At 43.7% G+C, this 19,014-nt stretch overlaps 1 protein-coding gene across 1 annotated transcript in view; it reads right to left on the reverse strand.

The window, feature by feature from the left end:
* MYH16 (myosin heavy chain 16) overlaps positions 1–19,014 on the reverse strand; it is a gene marked incomplete at both ends in the record, with an annotated part of 33,100 nt that overhangs the window by 9,633 nt on the left and 4,453 nt on the right. Inside the window, 29 exon segments of the mRNA XM_082006752.1 lie at positions 188–300; positions 302–337; positions 341–403; positions 995–1,084; positions 1,170–1,204; positions 1,491–1,602; positions 1,919–2,015; positions 2,017–2,156; positions 2,160–2,162; positions 5,906–5,981; positions 6,335–6,339; positions 6,393–6,497; positions 7,160–7,228; positions 7,232–7,269; positions 7,272–7,358; positions 7,463–7,467; positions 7,929–7,985; positions 8,054–8,094; positions 9,130–9,211; positions 9,965–10,119; positions 11,316–11,436; positions 12,185–12,291; positions 12,295–12,306; positions 14,434–14,629; positions 15,855–15,889; positions 15,891–16,002; positions 16,247–16,383; positions 16,796–16,936; positions 18,108–18,209. Coding sequence (XP_081862878.1) covers positions 188–300; positions 302–337; positions 341–403; positions 995–1,084; positions 1,170–1,204; positions 1,491–1,602; positions 1,919–2,015; positions 2,017–2,156; positions 2,160–2,162; positions 5,906–5,981; positions 6,335–6,339; positions 6,393–6,497; positions 7,160–7,228; positions 7,232–7,269; positions 7,272–7,358; positions 7,463–7,467; positions 7,929–7,985; positions 8,054–8,094; positions 9,130–9,211; positions 9,965–10,119; positions 11,316–11,436; positions 12,185–12,291; positions 12,295–12,306; positions 14,434–14,629; positions 15,855–15,889; positions 15,891–16,002; positions 16,247–16,383; positions 16,796–16,936; positions 18,108–18,209 — 2,372 coding nt within the window.

Consider the following 19,014-nt stretch of genomic DNA (forward strand, 5'->3'; position numbering starts at 1 on the left):
TTAGGTCTCAATAGTTTATTATTGCAAGTATTATTTTCTTTCTCTTGGCTGGAGCCCTTCGCTTTCTCTCTGTCTTACCAAATTGAGTTCTAACAGATCACATCTGTAAGCTGTGACTCAGCAGCCAAACTAAATAATGAGACTGCCCTAAGTCCCATCCCAGACTCCCTGAAAGCTGAGTGCTCCCTTGGTTTCTTCCAGCTCCTCAGTTCTTTCAGTGGCATCAGTCTTGTATTGAGTCCTCCACACTGTGACTTCAGTATTGACTTTTGAGACCAGGCACACAATATTGACTTTAGAGCTGCAGTTCACCTTTACTCTCCTCTTCTTCCTCCAACTACTCTTTCATTGGATGCAAATCATGCTTGGTGTTGGCCAGGCTCACTACAGCAGCAGTACAGGTCTAGAGATAGCAGAGCCATTGCCATGTGTCTGTCCTACTGGAAATACAAATACACTGACCTCACTCCGCAGAGCTGGAGTGCTCCACCTGAACAACTCTGTTCTGGATGAGCTAGAAACATCTCAGTCTTCAAAATATCTTTCTGGTCAGGAGCCGAGTTTCTGTTCTCCGTAACTGTTTTTTGCTGTACTGCAGTGAATTGAGTTGAACTTATACAACTGAAAACAGAACTTGGATTGTCATCATCGCTGTTTTCTCTCAAACTGTTTCAAAAGAATTATGACAGTAAACCCATTTGGTGATTGTTCTGAACACAGAGAGAATTCTTACCAGAATTTTGATATACAGGTGCAGCACTAGAATTACTCTTTGGAGATAAGCAGAAATTTCCAAGACAGGGGTGTCAGAGAGCTGAAATGCTGGTATATTTTGAGCCAAACTTGTGTGATCTAAGCAAATAAACTGCTGTATGATCCATTGAATGGGCAGTGGACTGAGAATCAAGAGGTGTGTGTTCCGCTCTTCACTGTTGACTCATGGGAGATTCTGTATCTTATTTTCATATCTATACAAGGCTCATGTCCCTCATACCGCCTCCAGGATCAGCTGGTAACAAGCCCAGAGATTAATTTGGATGCGAAAGTTTTCCTTTGTGGGAGCTAACACGAAAGACTTGTTACTCTAAAGCGGACAGTGTGCAAAAGAGCAGGCACTGCATGTCCCATGACAGCAGCAACCTCTGTAAGCAGTTGGTGGTCCTCAGTACCTTTGACTGTTCATAGAGCTGTCTCTTGAAGTCATCTGCTTGCAAGGTGAGAGGAATCTTTATGTAGACAATCTGGTTATGCCTGCTCTGAGCTTCCTCGTGCTCCCAACTCAGATGTCTGTTTCTGGCGGTGGGAAAAGTGCATAAAGAAACAGGAGAGGAACTAATTTAATCTGACTGGAGGGAAAGGGAAGCAAAGGCTAGAAGGATTGGGCAGATTTGATAGAGGAGACAGGGCAGGGCTGCCAGAGTTAGATGAAATGTAGGGGAAGAGGAGGATCAGAGGGAGGTAACTTTGCACAAAGCCGTCAAGGAATTTACCTTGGAGCCTGATGGCATTAATTTCAGCTTGGCTCTTCTCCACATCAGCCAGCTGGGCATTGGCTTCGGACAGGTTATCTTCCAGCTTGTGAACACGAGCGTCTGAGTTCAGCTGTAAGAGAGCAGTCAGTCGGTCATATGATGCTGAGTAAGACTTGAAGGGCCAAAATATCCTCCCTCTCTTGCAAACTCAGTTTACTTCAGTTGGTTGTAATTACAGTGGAATGACTGTAATAGCCAGGGGGAGTGCAAGGTGTCCTGATCTTTAGTGAGGGGGATGCCCACACCATCAGCCAGGGCGGGCAGTGTTCAGCACTAGCTGGTATCAGTTCGCTCCCACTGCAGAGGGCTGAATTCTGCCTTGCACTGATGGCTGCATCTGTGGCTGCATTGGTGGTTTGTTGAGGAATTCTCTGCTGGCCTCTCACCTTGGATTCCTGTAGAGACTCCATGTTTGCACTGATATCATCCATCTCTGCTTTCATGACCTGTTTGTTCATCTCCAGCTTTGTTTTCGCTCTGGGGATTCTCCGCGAGCTCTGCCGTCTCAGCCATGGCAACCATGTGCTTCCTGCACAGGGTAGAGCCTGTGGCCTCGCTTTGAAGGGTTGCCTCCTCCAGCTCAAGGAGCAGCTTCAGCAGCTCAGCTTCCCACTTGCAATTCTGTTAGATCTGAGAAGGGGCCAAATAAGCGTCATCAGCTGGGATCTGGCAGCCCTGGAGTCTCCGTAGGGCCCTCGGCAATGCTTTATAAGAAAGGCTTCTGGAAGCCCTTTGGTTAGCTTTCACAGTCTCTTTATTTGGGACAAATCCTATCTTTGGTTCTAATCCATTAGAAGCTCAGTGGCTGGTGTCTTCCAGATAGATTAACCGTCTCTATGCCTCCTTGCTAAAGTTCAGAGTAATTCTCTGGACTTCAGGCTGTGTATTTTCCTTGCAAAACAGTATAAAATACACCTAACAGTCCTGCACGCTTCATGCTTCTGAATTAGCAACTTTCTAATGAATCTCTGATCACCTTCCACTCCAACACTATAGGAATAACAAAGCTCACAGTGAATTTCATGGAATCTCAGTGCTTTACCCCTTCCAAGGTCCACAGTGTGAGGGGAAAGTTAGGTAAGGTCTGCAGGATCTGGCCTGCTTATGAGCTCAGAGAAGCTGCTGAAGAAGCTTCTGCTTTGGAGAGTCCCAGTGACGTTTCTCATTCTTTGAGGAAAGAGACAAGAGGCTCAGATGTGGGGAGGGTGTCTGACCTGCGCAGTTGTTGCAACACCAACTTCTTCTAGGCGACCTCCCTTGTTTCTCCACCTAGTGGGAAAGAGGTGAAGAAATTCTTATTTTGTGCCAAAGAGCCTGAATATACTTCGAAGCATAACCATTTTGGAAACAATGGTAGCAAGGGTGAGGCATAATCAAAGAGGGAACAGGAATTCCTAAATGCTATGCTCTGCTTTAACTGACGTTGCTGCTTTTTGTGTCACTGGACAAGTTCCTTTACCTGTGTTTTCCAACCTGTGCAAGGTGTCTAGCAATACTGACCTATCTCCTGATATGGTTGAGAATTAATTAGCTAGCATTTCTAAAGTGGATCAGAATGGAAATGTTACTTATTATTGATGCTATCAGTTTGTTTTAGTCATTAGAATGTGTTCAGACCATTCTATTAAAATATAACCTTTTTGGGACTACATTATCTTCAGGCTTTTCCATTCTTAATGAATCTGATTATATATTTAACAACCACATCCTGGCAATTTACATAAGATTTATTAGAGTAGATCCATCCATCACTACCCAACTGTAAGTGGGTGGAGTGATTTGACAGCTGAAGCACAGGACAGAGAAACGCCCATTTTCCCTGACCTGCTACTCTCTTGTTCTGTGAAGGACTGCCCTGTCAGTAAGCGGCTTCTTTAGAGGTTTCTATGAAAGGAGTAGCATGTGCAATTTATAACGGTGAGTTTAAGATTGTTGTCCATCTTATTACTCTTTCATGAGGAGTGCTGTTTTTTAATTAGTAGTTTAATGTCGTCAGGTCTTTTCCGAGGTGTAATCACTCCCCTGAGGAGTTTTTTCTTTCTGGGGTGCTGTTACCTGTGTTCTTACAGCATGCTTAGCTTCCGGGTCTTATTCCAACTCTTCAATATATGGGCCTGGAGCGTGCACGCAAGCACAGCAGTGTCTATGAGCAAGAGATGTGAGAGAAATTTGTGAAAATACAAACAGAATCTTAATTTCGTCACTCCCTTCTCTACATGTTTGTCAGCTCTACTGGATTTTATTTTCTGGGACAGATCTACAGCTGGGAATACTGAACCAACAAAGCAGGAAAGACCTGGCCAGGTGTCTCAGTAGGCAATTGATGTTATCTGCAGCATGGTTAGCTTCCTGTATGACACTGGAATTTGGCCTTCAGGGATATAATCAAGCTGACTTGGTTACTTGAGGGAAATAGAGGCTTGTTTGTAGAAATAGCTGCAGTCTAGGTTTGTGGGTCCTATTTTTGTTGAAAATGCTGAGGTTTTAGTTAAATATTTGGGCACTGAAATACATTGGATGAAAGAAATATTTGAATTGGGAATGGTAGCACTGTGCATCCTGTGAGTTCTGGCCTCATTTCTGGTTTTATTTACCACCTTTCCTTCCATAGTGAGAGGAGGAGTTCCTTGCATGAGCCTTTGGCATTAATGTGGATGAAAAGGTCTATCAGCCATCTTTGCTTGCTGCCTGCAAGCAGAAGAGGAGGTCCCGGCAAGCAGATCGCCTTCCTTCTGGCCATAGCAGTGTGGCAGGAGATTTGCAGTGAGCATACGGTTCCCCAGACTTCAAATAAAGTGAAGTTTATAGTGAGTGGATAATATATAAGACAAGCTGAGTCTTAGAGCTGGCTGAACTATTGATTCACTGGAAGCTAAAAAGGCAAATGTTTCCAAGCCGAGGGGTTTCAGAAGCTCGTAGAGAAGTAGTCAGAATCTGCTGTAGAAAAAAAGTTAAGATCCACCTGAGGAAAAATAAATACTAGATCTCAGCTTGTTCTGTTATTTCAGGGTTTAAAGGATGATAGGCTCCAGAATCCATTTTAACACGCTAGGCTTAAAAGGTCTGTATAATCTTTTATGCAACTCAGTCTTATCAAAAAAATAAAGCTGCGCAAGCAGGCTACTGTGGGGTAAGAAAAGGTAGGATGTTACAGCAAATGGGTTAAACCAAATAAGTGTTTCTACTCTGTAGTGAACAGGTTAATCTTTGTTGAAAGTGGATTGAGATCTAGTGTCCTGTCTCCGTAGTGGGACTGGCAGGGTACTTAAGTCCCTTTTTCCTTTGCTGAAGCTCCTCCTTACCCCATCATTAACTAGTCTGCAAGTAAAGGCACAAGCACCTCAGGAAGTTGTGTCGTCTGTCTGCAGCTCTGAAGGACTAACACCAGCACTTAATTTTTCTTCTGTCACTTAAGCATCCCAGTGGCCTTGCTCTGAAGCACAAGTATCTTGTCCTCCCTGTGGAGCACTGTGTTAGAATTTGAATTAGCAAAGCTTGCCAGTATTTATTAATGATTGTATACATTGCCGTAGCTACTTAGCTCTTTAACTAGGCAAATTAGTGGTTTGGATAATATAGAGTTGGATATTTGTATTCTGGGAAGTTAATTTCTAAGGGGAGGTTTGTCAGAGAAATGCTGGCAAACCCATCACTAAAGTAGTCAATAGTGACACTAAAATAAAGTTCTAATTTGTGATAATATTTTGCATTTCTAGAACAGTTTTTGTCTGAGGATCATAAGGCCTTACATAAACATGAATCATTTAAGCCTTATAACTTCCTGGTGATTATACACATTTTATATGTGGGTGAGTGTGGAAGATGAATTACAAATATCAGACAATGAGTCAGAGAACGACGTAGGAAACAAAACCCTGTAGTTCTGATTCTGCTTGCCTGAACTACTGAACTGTACTTCTGCTTGTCACTAGGTTAATACTGAAGAGATCAGGGTATGACTGTGCATTTTCCCAGTGACTTTATGATCAAGTGACTTTTCAGGTGTAGCTAATGCTGTCAGAGCTATGATGTAGCACAACTGCACTCAGTAGGATCCTGTACCCTGGGAAATTCTGTTACAATTGACACTTACGTCCTTAGAACATCTTCCAAGTTTGGCTCATTTCATCTCACTGAGGTTAGCAATTGTTGTTTTGAAGTCACTCTCTGCTTTATGATGAGCCTTTTCCACCTTGCCTTGAGTGGTCTTTTCTTGTTCCCGCTTGTCCGCCAGTTAGTTGAAAAAAGTGGTATCGATGTGAAAAAGAACTTTGTAACACACATATGGGTGGTGTTTATCAGAAGGGCCCAAGATGTCAAAAGCAGACCAAAGGGGGCTGTCTAAAATATAGATCACAGCAACTGTACCTCACCTCATGCATCTGAGTGGTAGGTTTGCTGTTGTTCTTGGTCAGGTGGTTCACCTTGCTCTCCTCACCTTGCAGTTTTCTAGGAAGGGAGAGACCAAGACTAGTGAACAGAGTTGGGTGAGAAACTAACTACCCTGCTCTGACAATAGACTGAAAACCCAAAGAACAGATTAATCTGAGGTGCTTCCTGGAACTAGTATGTGCTTCGTGTGTGCGTTTCCAGTGGGCCCACAGGAACTGGGTCCAGCATTGACTCTTACAGAAGAATCCTGCTCACCCTCAGCAGTTCCTTTGGGCAGTGGTACAAATTGGCAACACTTCACTGTGCTGCCATGAGTTAATACCTAGAAAAACACGGCCCCCTTCCTGTTTGTGCAGCAAACTGTAGTCTCGCAGTATTTAAGCAAGCAGATGATGGCTTTTTTCCTTTACCCGGACTGGGAGAATGAGAAAGGGTGAGAGTAAAGAAAAATGGAGCAGTTCTTTCTGCCTGATGAACTTCCTCCAAAGGCCTCTTCTCCTTTTGGAATTTAGTGACTGAGTCATTCTGAGCAGAGAGATCTGAAGTCAGAGTTCGAACTCTGTAGTCTAATGCCTGCAGACAGGAAAGGGAACATCATGCGGGTTTTGTGGATCACACAAGCCGTTAGCAGCATCAGGACAAAATGTCACTGGAAACTGGTATTTCTTTAGAAGGAATCTGAGATGCAGTTAATAATTCTGAGACATATGAGGCATCTGTGAGTTTAACATCCTGTGGATGTTAACACTGACTTCAGAAGAAGCAGCAGACAGCCACATGGCTGCTACAGTACAGATTTAAAGCCACTCCATTACATTAAATAAAAAACAGTTCAGGTGCAGGAGAGGGAGAAGTGTTTCCCAAGGCAGGTGGAAAGGAGTTACATGGCTATGGATGGGGGCATTTTGTAAGTAGAGGCCTACCAGCATTGCCGTGTAAAAGTGGGTATAATTAATAATGAATGTACAGGAGATGCAGATTTCTTTATGTAGAGAGATCCCTAGAAGTTGCTGTGAAATGACTATTACTGTGGGGTAGAAGGGTGAAGTGTAGAATTAAATCTCTCCCAGGTTATATGAGATGCTGGAAGACAATATAAGAAACTCTGTGGGAGATCAACTGAGTGAATCTGAACATCCCAAAGGGTGGTCTGACTGGAGGAGCTCTAATGGTTGTGGGGGTTAATTTCCCTGAAGAATGAGGCAGAAAAAAAACTTCTCTGTCATGCTTCATATCTGCTTTTCCTTCTTAGTTTTAGCCAAGGTAATCTCCAGCCCTTCCAAGTCACATTTGAAATCGCTGAGCTAATCCTCCAGCATCCGCTTGCTGGCACTCATGTCAGCGCCTTCATATTCAGGATCTGGCTCAGCAGGTCCATCTTTGATTTCATCATTTGGACCAGGCACTCCTCAGCATCCAACAAGTTCTCTTGTTCTTAATGAAGGGGTGGGAATCTAGTGTTCATCCTATGAAAGGCTGCTACAACTTCTGCCTCTTACGGCAGCAAACTTCCATTTACAAGAAATGCAAGATTTCACCTCTTCTGCAGGGTTTATTAAGATTCCTATAACATACCTGTTGTTATAGCTGATATGAATCTCCACGACTCAGGCCATAGCTTCTTAAAGTTAGACATCAAAAAATCTGTTTGTTTGTACACACACAGATCCTTAAAGAAGAGTTGGCATTTTAAAAAGATGCCACCCTGATTTGCTGTAGGTCATGCTGAGCAATAGTGGTTGACCAGGAAGAGAACTTGGGATCTGTGACAACAGCTTCTTTGCTTTAGCCACGAGGCCACTCTGTCTCTTCTGTTTTCTAAGGACTTAACTTTATTTAAGATACAGACAGGCTGTCTGTGAATCTCATGCATCATCCCCATATGCTCTTTATTCATTCCAAATTCTGAAAAGGAGCCTCTCATGAGTCATTTGAGAAAGCTGATGCCCTGCCTAAATGAACACTAAGCCTTTAACCATCCCCTATTGATAACGCTTAGCCTACAGTTGGATGGCAAGGTTATTCTTCTCCTGGCTGAGGGTGGTTGTCTGCTCCTCTGCTCTTTTGCATCTTCTCTGAGCTGCTGAGACTTTGACAGGATGCTTCTCAGCTCCAGTGCCTTCAGTTACATTTTCTTCTCCTGTTGGGCCACATTCAGCAAAGGCTTCACCTGGAAGTAAGGAGTTCAAGCAATGAGGTTCGCAAAACACATCTTTTCTATTATAATGGTCTCTGAAAGCCTTGAGGTGGTTCTTTTATTATCAGATCCTAGTATTTTTTACATACCAGTGGGAGGCCTGGTGTTTCCTGAAATGCCTGTTTCATGCAGAGGGTTTCATATCTATAGGATGAGTAATACAACTCCTAGAAAAGGTTGTTGTGGTGCACAGGAGCAGATCTGTGTGCGAGCATAGAAATCAGGACTGTATTCCAGATTCTGAAGTGATATAAATGCAGAATGGTTCTTAAAATGATCTACATTCATACCAGTCCAAATGGGACCAGAACCCTTTGAAAGCTCACTCCTTCTAAGGCGATGGATGTTCGTTTGGTTTGCACTGGAGTTGGCAAGGTGTGTCCTCAGGCACAAAGGCAGATTTTGTTTCACCTATATGTATTAACATAGTTTTGTTTCACTTAAGCTTGAGTATCTTGGTCAACGCTTTCTTTCCTCTCTTACCAGAAAACCGACTGAATTATCCATCCTGGGACTAAGCGAAGAGAATCTGAGCTGGAACTGCCCCTTCATGCTGACAGTGTGGTCGTGCTTAAGAGAAGTGAACCAAGCAGCTTTGTTTCAGCGTTTAAATGTTAATGAATAGTGAAATCTTGTATTCCCATGCTCATAACCTCACCACTTCTCTCTGTGCTGTTTTGAGAAGTGGGAAGTCCAGGTCTTGAATTTCTAAGCCACTTTCTTTCAACTCCCTGGAGGTAGCAGGCTTAGACTCAGATGTCAGGGCTTTCTCCGTTTACTAACTTTTCTGGCATTGATTTGGAAAGAAATCATTCAGGCCCCTTGCCCTATTAATAATTAACAAGAAAGTCACTAGCTTTCTCAGTGTCTTTACCTAAGTGAACATGGCCGCTATTTTTTTTCTCCCAGCCCTTATCTTCACTGCCCAGACATCCCAAGCTTCTCAGTGCCTGTAATTGCCACGGTTTAATTCTGCAGAACAGGAAAACCTCAGAGTATTTTCCTCACCCTAATGTACAATTTCCACCCTCCCCAGAGAAGTGGCTGCAGAAACTTCTGGACATTCCTCTGAATTGCCATCAGGCCTAGCCTGTAGCAAACAGGCAATGTATGTAGAGGGACTCCAAAGTGTTCACGCTCCATCATACGCAGCAGAATGCTGGAGTCAGTATGTAGTCTCAGTCGAACGGGGTAGGCCTCGGTGCCCCACAGTTTTTTTTTGTCATGGAAGAAGAGTCATAGCAGTTTGCTGACATAGGAAAAAGGACAACAGAATTGAATTTGTTTAAAAAAAATGCTACTGTGGATGTAGAAATTGAAGCTTTCATGCACTAGAAGAAACAAATACTTCTGGAAAGATAGAAATAAAAATATAGAAATAAACTAGAAGCTACACAAAAGGGTGTTTTTTGCCTCACATCTTTCCTCTCCTCTATCCTGCAGCCACAGCTATCATACGCAGTGACCGAAAAAGTGCACGAATCCAAGATTTTGGATTCATAAACATGTGTATTGTGGTTGAGTTCCAGAAGACTCACAGCATCACCATGTGAGTTAGGGTTTCTTGACAGGGAGAATGCTCACTACCACATTGCAGAGATCCTCCAGCTGTTGGTCTTCGGAACAGATGCACAGGAGGTAACAGAGCTACCCAGCTGTCTAGCTGCAATGTTGTTCTACTGCATGGAGCAAGGTGGAAAAAGCAGGAAAGCACTGGGATGTAGAACTTGGAAGTCCCAGTTTCATTTCATGGTTCTTGGTAGTAAGTTGATTACATTGGTGGTTGGTTTCTAATGCTGGCTTGGATTCACAGAATAGTTTCTAGTTTCTTTCCCAAGGATACGTTCCTTCCAGCATCTTTTTGTACACAATCTTCATCAGGACACCATGAGCCTGACTTTGTGGCATGGTCATGATCTTTGCCAGAAGTTCATCTCTCATGTCTTTCAGTGTGTCCAGGATCCCAGCACAGAAAAGTATGTTGGAAGACAGGAGACACTATTAGAACCTGGAGTTCTAGGCAGCCTTCGGGACTATGAAACTCTGGACTTGCTATTAGCACTCAGAAATGAGGGTATTTTACTTCTTTGGTCTTTACATGTTGATTTATCACATTGTGATTTTGTCTCTTTTCTGCTTATATTTACAAGAAACATAAAATTTGGGGAGATTATGGGAATGGAAGACTGATACTTAGGGATTGGGTTCCATTGGTCAGGCATTGGAACAGGCTGCCCAGAGAGGTGGTGGAGTCGCCATCTCTGGAAGTGTTTAAAATGTGGATGTGGCACTTCAGGACATGGTTTAGGGGACATGGTGGCGCTGGATTAATGGTTGGACTTGATGATCTTGAAGGTCCTTTCCAACCTAGTGATTCTGTGATTCACCTTTAGCATGGATTTGCCCAGAGTTCTTTAGCCTTTTCTGCGCCCAAGGTGTCTAGCTATAAAAAATAACATTGGAATCATTGTAAGCTCTAGCTAAGTGGCATATAGTAAAGCAGGAGTGGAAGTCTTTTCCTTGATGAAACCCAAATATACCTTGTGCTCTTTTGTGTCAGGAAATGCACTAAGTCGTTTCAGTGCCAATGAAAAAATAATAGTAGTAATCTTGTGGCTGTTGGTTTTAAAAGTAAGATTGGGGCAGTGACTGGCCCACTTTAACCTCCCTCCATAAGTTGAAATTTAAGGATGAAATAGGCTGGAGGAGTGATGAATATTGTGTAATTATTGTAAAAGTTGGGAAATGAGGACTTTAGGTTCATACAAAGAACAGAATGCTCCCTTTTGTGTGGCTGTTACAATAGATATTTTCATTATGTTGTGACAAAAACATATGTGCAAAATTAATGATACATGCTGCTAATATTAGACAGCTACAACAGTCTCTCTCCATTTTCCTTTCCAGTCTTAAATTGGATAAATGATCAGTTATTAGGATTTTTGCCTGACTAAGGAATAGTAAAGAGCAAGTGAGATTTATCGCATAGCTGAAGGTGCACTTCGTTTGCATTACATTAACTACTTTCTGATTAAAAGTCAGTTTGGGGAGCATGTGTAAGAGAGAACGTTATATGCATGAGGAAGTGGGTTGCTGTAGAAACTCTAATTCTGCGGCTATATCTACACCAAAGGCATGCTGAGTCATAACTGCCATCAATTTATTTTGTTCAATTTGGTAGGAGTAAACAGTACCTTGTTATATCCAATTCTGTACTCCTTTTCCGCCAGGTCAGTAGAGCCAAGCAGCAGCTCTGATGCCGCCTTATGGTCCTCAAATCCTGGAGGGATTGTGCTGGGATTCAGGCTCTGGTATCTAAAATGAGAAAGACAGGTATAATGATATAAGAGCTACAGTTAGTGGCAGTGCAGAAAGGCTAATCACTGCTTAAGATCTTCTCTGGTTTAGCTTCCTAACCCCACAGGCACGGCATTGAATTACTGGTGGTAAGGAAGCTTGTGGACATTTTTAACCATCTGTGCACAGTGAAAGTTCTTGGAGGGGGATGCAGAGGCATTAGAAGTAGGCATTCATACCCACTCCCTCTCTGATTTCTCATGAAGATCACTGCACAGGATGCGTACCTCCGTCATCTGAAAGTGGAAGATGTGCATTCAGTAATAGTGTTGGAATTCAAACAACATGAGTAACTGCCTATGCACAGCAGATTTGTCTGCTGCTCGCTGCTTTCCATTACTTGCCCTTCCACTTCATTATATATCATAGGAGAAAACTTATGTTGCTTTTGCCCTCTGCAACTCACTGTTTCCGTGGTTGATCTTGCAAAAAAAGGATTGCAGGAGGCAATGCAGGCAAATAAATAATGGTGCCAATTTGTCTAGTTCCAGGTTGTGTATTTCCTAATTCTTTGTGCTTCTCTCACAAAATGAGAGGTTTATTAGACATCCTGTCTCTAGCCCTGGCACTTGGAAGTGTCTCTCAGACTAACATTCCCTTGAAGGGGTACAAGGTAGTCTGAGATGACCCAACTTCTTTCATTCCTGAATAAAGATCTGCTGTTCAGCCAGCCACAGCTTGCGCTGAAGGCACTGTGTGGCTTTGCCTGAGGATTGCTCTGCGGTGCTGCAGACACCTACCAGACTGTTTGAATTCATTTGGAACAATGCAGTGGATGAAATGCGGGGATGTGCTGTGCAACGCGCTTATCAGCTAGTTCAGCTGCTCCTGAAACAAGACAAAGAGGAATGGAGTAAAAAAAATAACAGGAGTTACCAAGGCTAGAGAGAAAAAAAAAGTCTGTTTTATAAAGTAATTTGCATTTCACAGCTGGAAACAAACAAACAAACAAAAAAACTCCACACAGCAAGGTAGGAAGTGAGCCTGGTCCTATGTGGCCCAGGGGAACAAGCTTACGTGCATAGAAGCAACTTTGGGCACGCTGTGAACCTGAAACAATTTTAGGTAAGTGTTGTTTTGTGATTCTGGCTTGTAGTGTTATATAACTATTCCTTTAGGGATTACTGTCGTATGAAGAGTTAACAATGAAAGTCCTGCTCTCCACCAGCAAGCCTAGAGGAATAGTTCCATGACCTGGTAACAGCAGTTGGCTTTTATTTGCTGGGTGGACCGGCCCCTGCAGACAGAAGCATGCTACAGAGGACAGGCAGCACACAGTAACCCCATTTGGGCTTATGTGAAAACCCCTCCATGGCTGTCAGCGATCAAGAGTGGGCGAAATGGCAGCACAGGGCATAATAAAAGCAAACAAGGATGTCTGAAAGGACAGGATTGACCTTGGCCATAACTGTATCAGCTGGCATTCAGATACCATAGAAATACCACAGAAATAGTAACACAGGACTTTCCCCATAATGTATTTCCCCTCTTCATTTGTGACTTTCTAAGGCCAAATACTAACAAGCTTCTTTAGACCTTTCTTGTCTTGTTTCTAGCAATGATGACAGCTAATGTAAGTGCTCAGACACCAGCCTCAGAAAGATATACCACATCCTCAGGATGCTGGCCAGCCTCTCAAGAGACTGGGATGTAATTCTCTGCTCTGCCATGTCCTTCCTGTGTGACCCTGGGCAAATCTTTTAGAGGGGTTTCGGTTGCCCAAACATAGTGACATTTTAAATGCATTCATGTATCACCAGCCACTGCTCCAGAAGAGCACGGGTCTCTTCTAAGCCCAGTGTCCTATCTCTTTGCGCCTTGTGGATGTCCCAGATACCCAAGGGCATTTTAAATAACACCGGTGACACTAGATGTTTTTGTAACTGAATGCCACTCTTCTCTCTTTTTAGTTCTGCATTGGTAAAATCAGGGTAAAGGCATTAGCCAGCCTTGGGCAGGGTTGACGATAAACTAGAGACTGAGATGCTGCTGGAATACAAAGGCATTGATGGCACCTTAAATACGAAGGCATGGATGAGCGCTTACCCTGTAGATGTTGGAGCCTGTCACCAAAGAGGACCCTCTTGCTGCCACCAGCTAAAATCAATATTATTGCACAGAATATGTGAGAGAGGGTCTTGAAAAGGAGTCACACTGAGGTAGTATACTGTAGCCTCCAAGGTAAATCTGTCTTAACTGACTTAAGTTAGCAGTTCAGTGCTGTTTGGATAAACTGCTAACTGAGTAAAAATATGCATTATTTTACCTGCATTCTGCTTTGGTTTAGAGGTTGCTCGTTCATTGTTTACTCCTCTAACGAAATCCTCAAACCAGAAGTGAACATAGTCCTTGGAAAAGAAGAGAAGAGAAGCTGCATTCACAGTATGTTGGCATACACAATTTTTTGCACTCTAAGTCAGTCTCCTCTCTCTCCTACGCTGGTGCTGCTTTACCAGTTTAGCATAGGCTGAGATGGAGTTGCACATGCAGGAGGTAGAAATAAGATTTGACCCTGTCTATTTAATAGCTCAAAATCTGAAAAGCAGTCTCCTAAACGGTTTCCCATTCACCTTTCAACTGCAGAGGCCTGCGCTGGGCCGATGACAATCCTAGTAGGCAGCAAGTTTTTCTGAGTGATAGAAACCTGACATTTGTCTGGGCAGCAGAAGGCCAGGAGGGGATTATGTAGCCCGTCGTTAAGCCAGGACTGCACTCACACTTCCATCTGTGCGTGTTTCTGCAGCAGTGCTTGGTAGTGCCTTCACTGAGCGCAGTGAACACAGTGTGTACCGTCTGCCTCTCTTAGTGCTGCAGGGGCAGAATTTTCTGGGACAGAGCTAGATTGTCTTTCAGCACGGAAGAGAAATAAGCAGAGGCAGACTCAGACTGTTACCTGGATGAAGAGAGTGTTACAATGACATGCTTAATCCTTTCCACAAAAGAATGATGGGGCACTGGGTACCAGAACCGATGACATTTGCTTGCTGACACATTGAGCTGACGGTATTGATTGTACCGCATAATGTTCACTCTACCTGCAGCCTCCTCCTCTTTAAAGAGGACCCAGAGCAGGGGCCTGCTGGATTTCTGGAGCAAGCCCACCACTGCTTCATTCAGGGGATCCTCCTTCTTCTGTAGCCACCCTATGATACTGTGTCACACCTGGAAAGGAGCAGGGGAGAAAAGGCATGACCAGTTTAGATACAGCAAGAGAACAGCCCAGTAACAGTGCTTGAGAAAGCAGATTTCTGATTGTTAACCCGCATAGAGAGAGGGAGAAATCCTCTGTGGGTGTAGGGAAAGGAAGCAAGTTAATGCTGGCATGGGAATAGCATTAATGCACTCCCTCGAGTCTCAGGACTCATGGGGAGCCCTAACCATGGAAAGCCTATTTGCCCTGCATAAATGGTTCTGCAAGACTGCCACAGGAAAGGATGTTGTGGAGAGATTATATTCTTACCTTTTAGGCTCATACTTTGATACGCTGACAGAGGGGACAATGTGGCTTATAGACTGGTATAACCCAGCACAATCGGAACATATTTTGGCACAGTCAAATGTCACTTTCAAAAACCTGCTTGGTAGCAAAGAAAGGAAATAGTTGCTGAGTGTAAAAAAGATAGAGCAAAGGGCCTCTGATTCATGCTCTGATCATGTTCTGTCAGTATGTCTGTGCAGTGGAGTATATGAATAACTGGTGGAGTTTGATAATATGCTTAAATACTTTTCCCGCTGCTAAGCATTAGCATGGCTGCTTGACAACACAGCAGAGAGGGAAGTCACATACACCAGGAAAGGCTAGACAAGCTGCAGTGAACTGCAGGACTCTGGCTCTTCCAGCAGCACGTAAGCAACAGAAGCAAAAATGAATTTAATCCTTTGGCTTCTGTGCCTTTTGGGTAGCTTTCCTACAGCTTTGTGTTACTAGAAACAAGCCTTGGCTTGAGTTTTTGGGGTTTTATTCCTTTTCAGAATATCTATAAGGATTATATTTTTAATCAAGGCCAGTGACAACATGTTCAAGAGTCATGAAACAGCCTTGCTGTTCTTTGTACGTTAAAAGGCTCAACTGTTGCATTTGCATAATCAGTGTTTTCAATTAATTGTTAGTGGAAAGAATTTCTGAGATGCACATTTCTGTGCAGCAGAGCCAATCTCTGGTTGCAGTACTTCTTTACGGCAACAGAGACACCTTAATTTGCACCAGCAAAGTACTTTCCCCAGTGTCGCTGTACATTAAAACCTATGGAAGTTTGATGTCATCTATTCATGCAGAGGGCTTGGCTTCTACATCTTGGCCTCATGTCTGACTTCACTAAGTGCATGTTCCAGCTTACTCTGGAAAGGTTAGAGACAGGGTATGGCAGAAACAGCACTGGTCTGCACTTACGGTGCCAGTGTAATGCACCACGGTGCTCAAAGTGAGCTTCTTCCCCTTTGTCTTTCCCTCCCTTAGGCTTGAGGAAGTTGTGTGATTTGCCCAGATGGTTGTTACAATGGCAGCTTTCAATGGCCATCAGTGGCCTTGGGGAACATGCGCACGCTGGCGAAATCCTAGTTCTGGCACTATAGTGCTAAGAGGGCACCTTTCTGCTCTAGCTCGTTCCCTGCTTTCACCCTGGGCCTGGTGATGCCCCTTTTCTGGAGCTCTCTGGACTTCGGACCCATGAGTTGAGTAACTTTGTCAGCTACTCTTGGGGGAAGATTAACATGTTAATCTGAATGACAGGAAGAAAATCACTCATTGTCCCTATCCTTTGCTGCACACTCAGGAAAAATGGTTACAGGCTCTGCTTTTAGGGCAGGCAAGCTCTCCAGCCCTGCTGGGAACTCACTGGGAAGGACAGAAGGGAAGCAGGTCTCAGCTTGAGAGACCTTCATGCACACACCATTCAGCAGAGCTTGCTGGATGGAGCAGAGGCAATAAAACACACCTCAAATAAGGTGTTGCAGCAACTGCTCTGTGTCTGGCCTCCCATATGCTCTGGGAGGTATGCGCCTGTTTGCTCCACCATGGCTACAAAAACACCTGCAAAGCAGAGCTGTTCAACAAAGAACGATCAAGTCCTTAGCTGACAGCTCAGCCATCTGGCTAGGCCTGCTGCCCTGTGGCAGCTGTGAATGCCAGCTCTGACTCCCAATGACACATCTGCTCATTTAAAAAAAAAAAATCAGTCCATTGTTTAAGGTCATTTTATATTCGCTGGAAATAAGAGTCTGGTTTTAGCAGCTTTTTCAATCTTTAACAAACTGGCAGAGCTCTTAGCATGCTGGCTTTGTCCTGGTTTGCTGTCACCAGTGTGAGATCTCAACCTACCTCCATGTTGTCCACCTCTGCCTGGTCCTCTCTTGGCTTCTGCTTGAACTTCATAGTGCCCAAGTGCATGATACCCCTAGCCAGCTTGTAAACACAGGTCTTCTCTTCTGGACTGGAGCCCAGGACATCATCAAAGGCCACCTGGCAGAAGGGACACAGACCCACACAAGGGAATTCTTAATCTGCGCCATAAACTGGAAGCAAGCCCATAGTGCTAAATATGTAAAATAATTTGAAATTTGACCAGCCAGGTCCCTTCAGATTAGCATGGGACAGAATAGCTTGATGTTGCTGTAAACCTGCACTCTGCTTTTCTTTCATATACTGATTTATTCTAGCTAAGAACCACATGCTTTGACAGCAGTTGTTCTAAGTGTCTCTAATACCATGAGTAAAATGCAACGTATCATCTGGGATATCTGCTCATCCCAGTCTTCACCATGCTTTTTAAAATCAGCAGGACATGAGCAGCAATTATCCCACATCTCAGCTAGCGCAGAGACGGAGGAAGTGTCGCTCTGCTGGGAACGTTGTGCTTTGCTCTCACAGCATGCCCGGAGAAGGGAGAGCACACAACTCTGGGCTTGCCAGAGAATCTTGCAGACGGTGTGTTACTCGTGAACCATGATTTGGGACTGCCTGTCTTAGTGGCTATGAAAATCATATCTGCTTTGTGCAAAAGGCTTGTTTGCAACATATAAATCCTGGAAGCTGTAAAATACCAACAGCTGCTAGAAAGGGCACTGTAAGTTCAGCAGCTGGAGACTGTTTGATCTCTGTGTAGCTCAAGTCCTGCTTATAATAATAGTCTCAGGAGCCAGCAGATATTCCCAATAAGCTCTTTTCAGTAACAGATACGCTTCAAAATGATATTCAAAAGGAAAATGTGTGTCAAAACCAGACAAAGGGTCAAGTCTTTCTCTTACAAAAGCTGCTCCTTGAGATTACATATGTATGCGAGATGAGCAGGTTTTAACCCATGGTCGCTGCCACAGCTTTTAGATCTTTCAGTTTTCAGACTTCAAACAAACCCTATAACTAGCTCGTTTGAAGTCCTGCAAACCCCAGGCCATTGAATGTTAACCAGAAACTCCTACGTCAAGCTCATTTGCTCTGGAGCAGATCTTTTACATTCAGGCTTCATCTCACAGACAGTTGAACAAATCTTTAGGCTATCCCTAACTGCTTTTCCAGTAGCTTATTCATCCTCAGGTTGAAGAAGCTGAATTTTATTCCTAGGGGAAACTTAGGCTGGGGTAGCAGCATCCTGTTTGCTGTATTTTCAATTTCATTGGTGTTTCTCCAGACTTACATTAGTGAGAAGTGGCTCTTCCCCATCATCTGTGCTGTCTGCTGTGATCACACCATGATGCACCCAGTGGTGATGATTAGGATTGGGCACAAGAAGCATTTTCTGCAGCAAGAGACAGACCAAGAAATGATTACACCAATTGCCATCAGTACAATCAAGGCATAGCATGAGCTTTTTGACTGGAGACTGAGGGTTCTTCTAGGTTTCAGATCCTGAGCATGTTTTGAGTGTCTCACTTACTTAAAAAAGAAGCCTTTTGTGGGATGAGTTTCTTAGGCTACCTAGGAGATTTTGACATAGCAGCTGTGTCAAAGTAAGTGGGACTGAACACCCAAACCTTTTCAACAGTATTGAAAAACTTGTCCTGGCTGTCTTTCCTGTCCTGAGGAGACATAAGCAATTGACATGAAGCAGCTCAACACTTCAGTTTGAAAATGATAATTTTTACCTTAGTGGCAGCCCTGCCAGATCAAGCGGGACCTCACCATGCATTGATCAAGATAAGGGAAGACAGCTTTCTTTTCTAACTCTGGCCTGCCTAAGAAAAAGTCACTTGCAATCCTCTTCTTCATGGATAATTAGTAACAAACCCCCACTGCAGAGAACCTATTTCAATCTCTAGCCAAGTATAGTTCTGGTGAGTAAGTTTCTTATTCTAGAAACAGGACTGAGCAGGGATGGGTGCATTAAAGGGAGTGAATAACACACACGAAGTGCCATAGCAGTAAGTTCAGGTTTCTCCTTGGAGAGAATCTGATGGAAAATATGATAATATCACTTAGCTACTTCCTGGGAAATGACCCATGACTTCTCCAGACCTGGAACACAGAGGGAAACACATCCAGGTGTAGGTAGCAGCCAGAGATTGAAAAATCATGGCCCTGTGAATGTCAGTGAGAATTTCGCT

Source organism: Phaethon aethereus, assembly GCF_964289735.1.
Source record: "Phaethon aethereus genome assembly, chromosome: 15".
NCBI classification, from domain to species: domain Eukaryota; kingdom Metazoa; phylum Chordata; class Aves; order Phaethontiformes; family Phaethontidae; genus Phaethon; species Phaethon aethereus.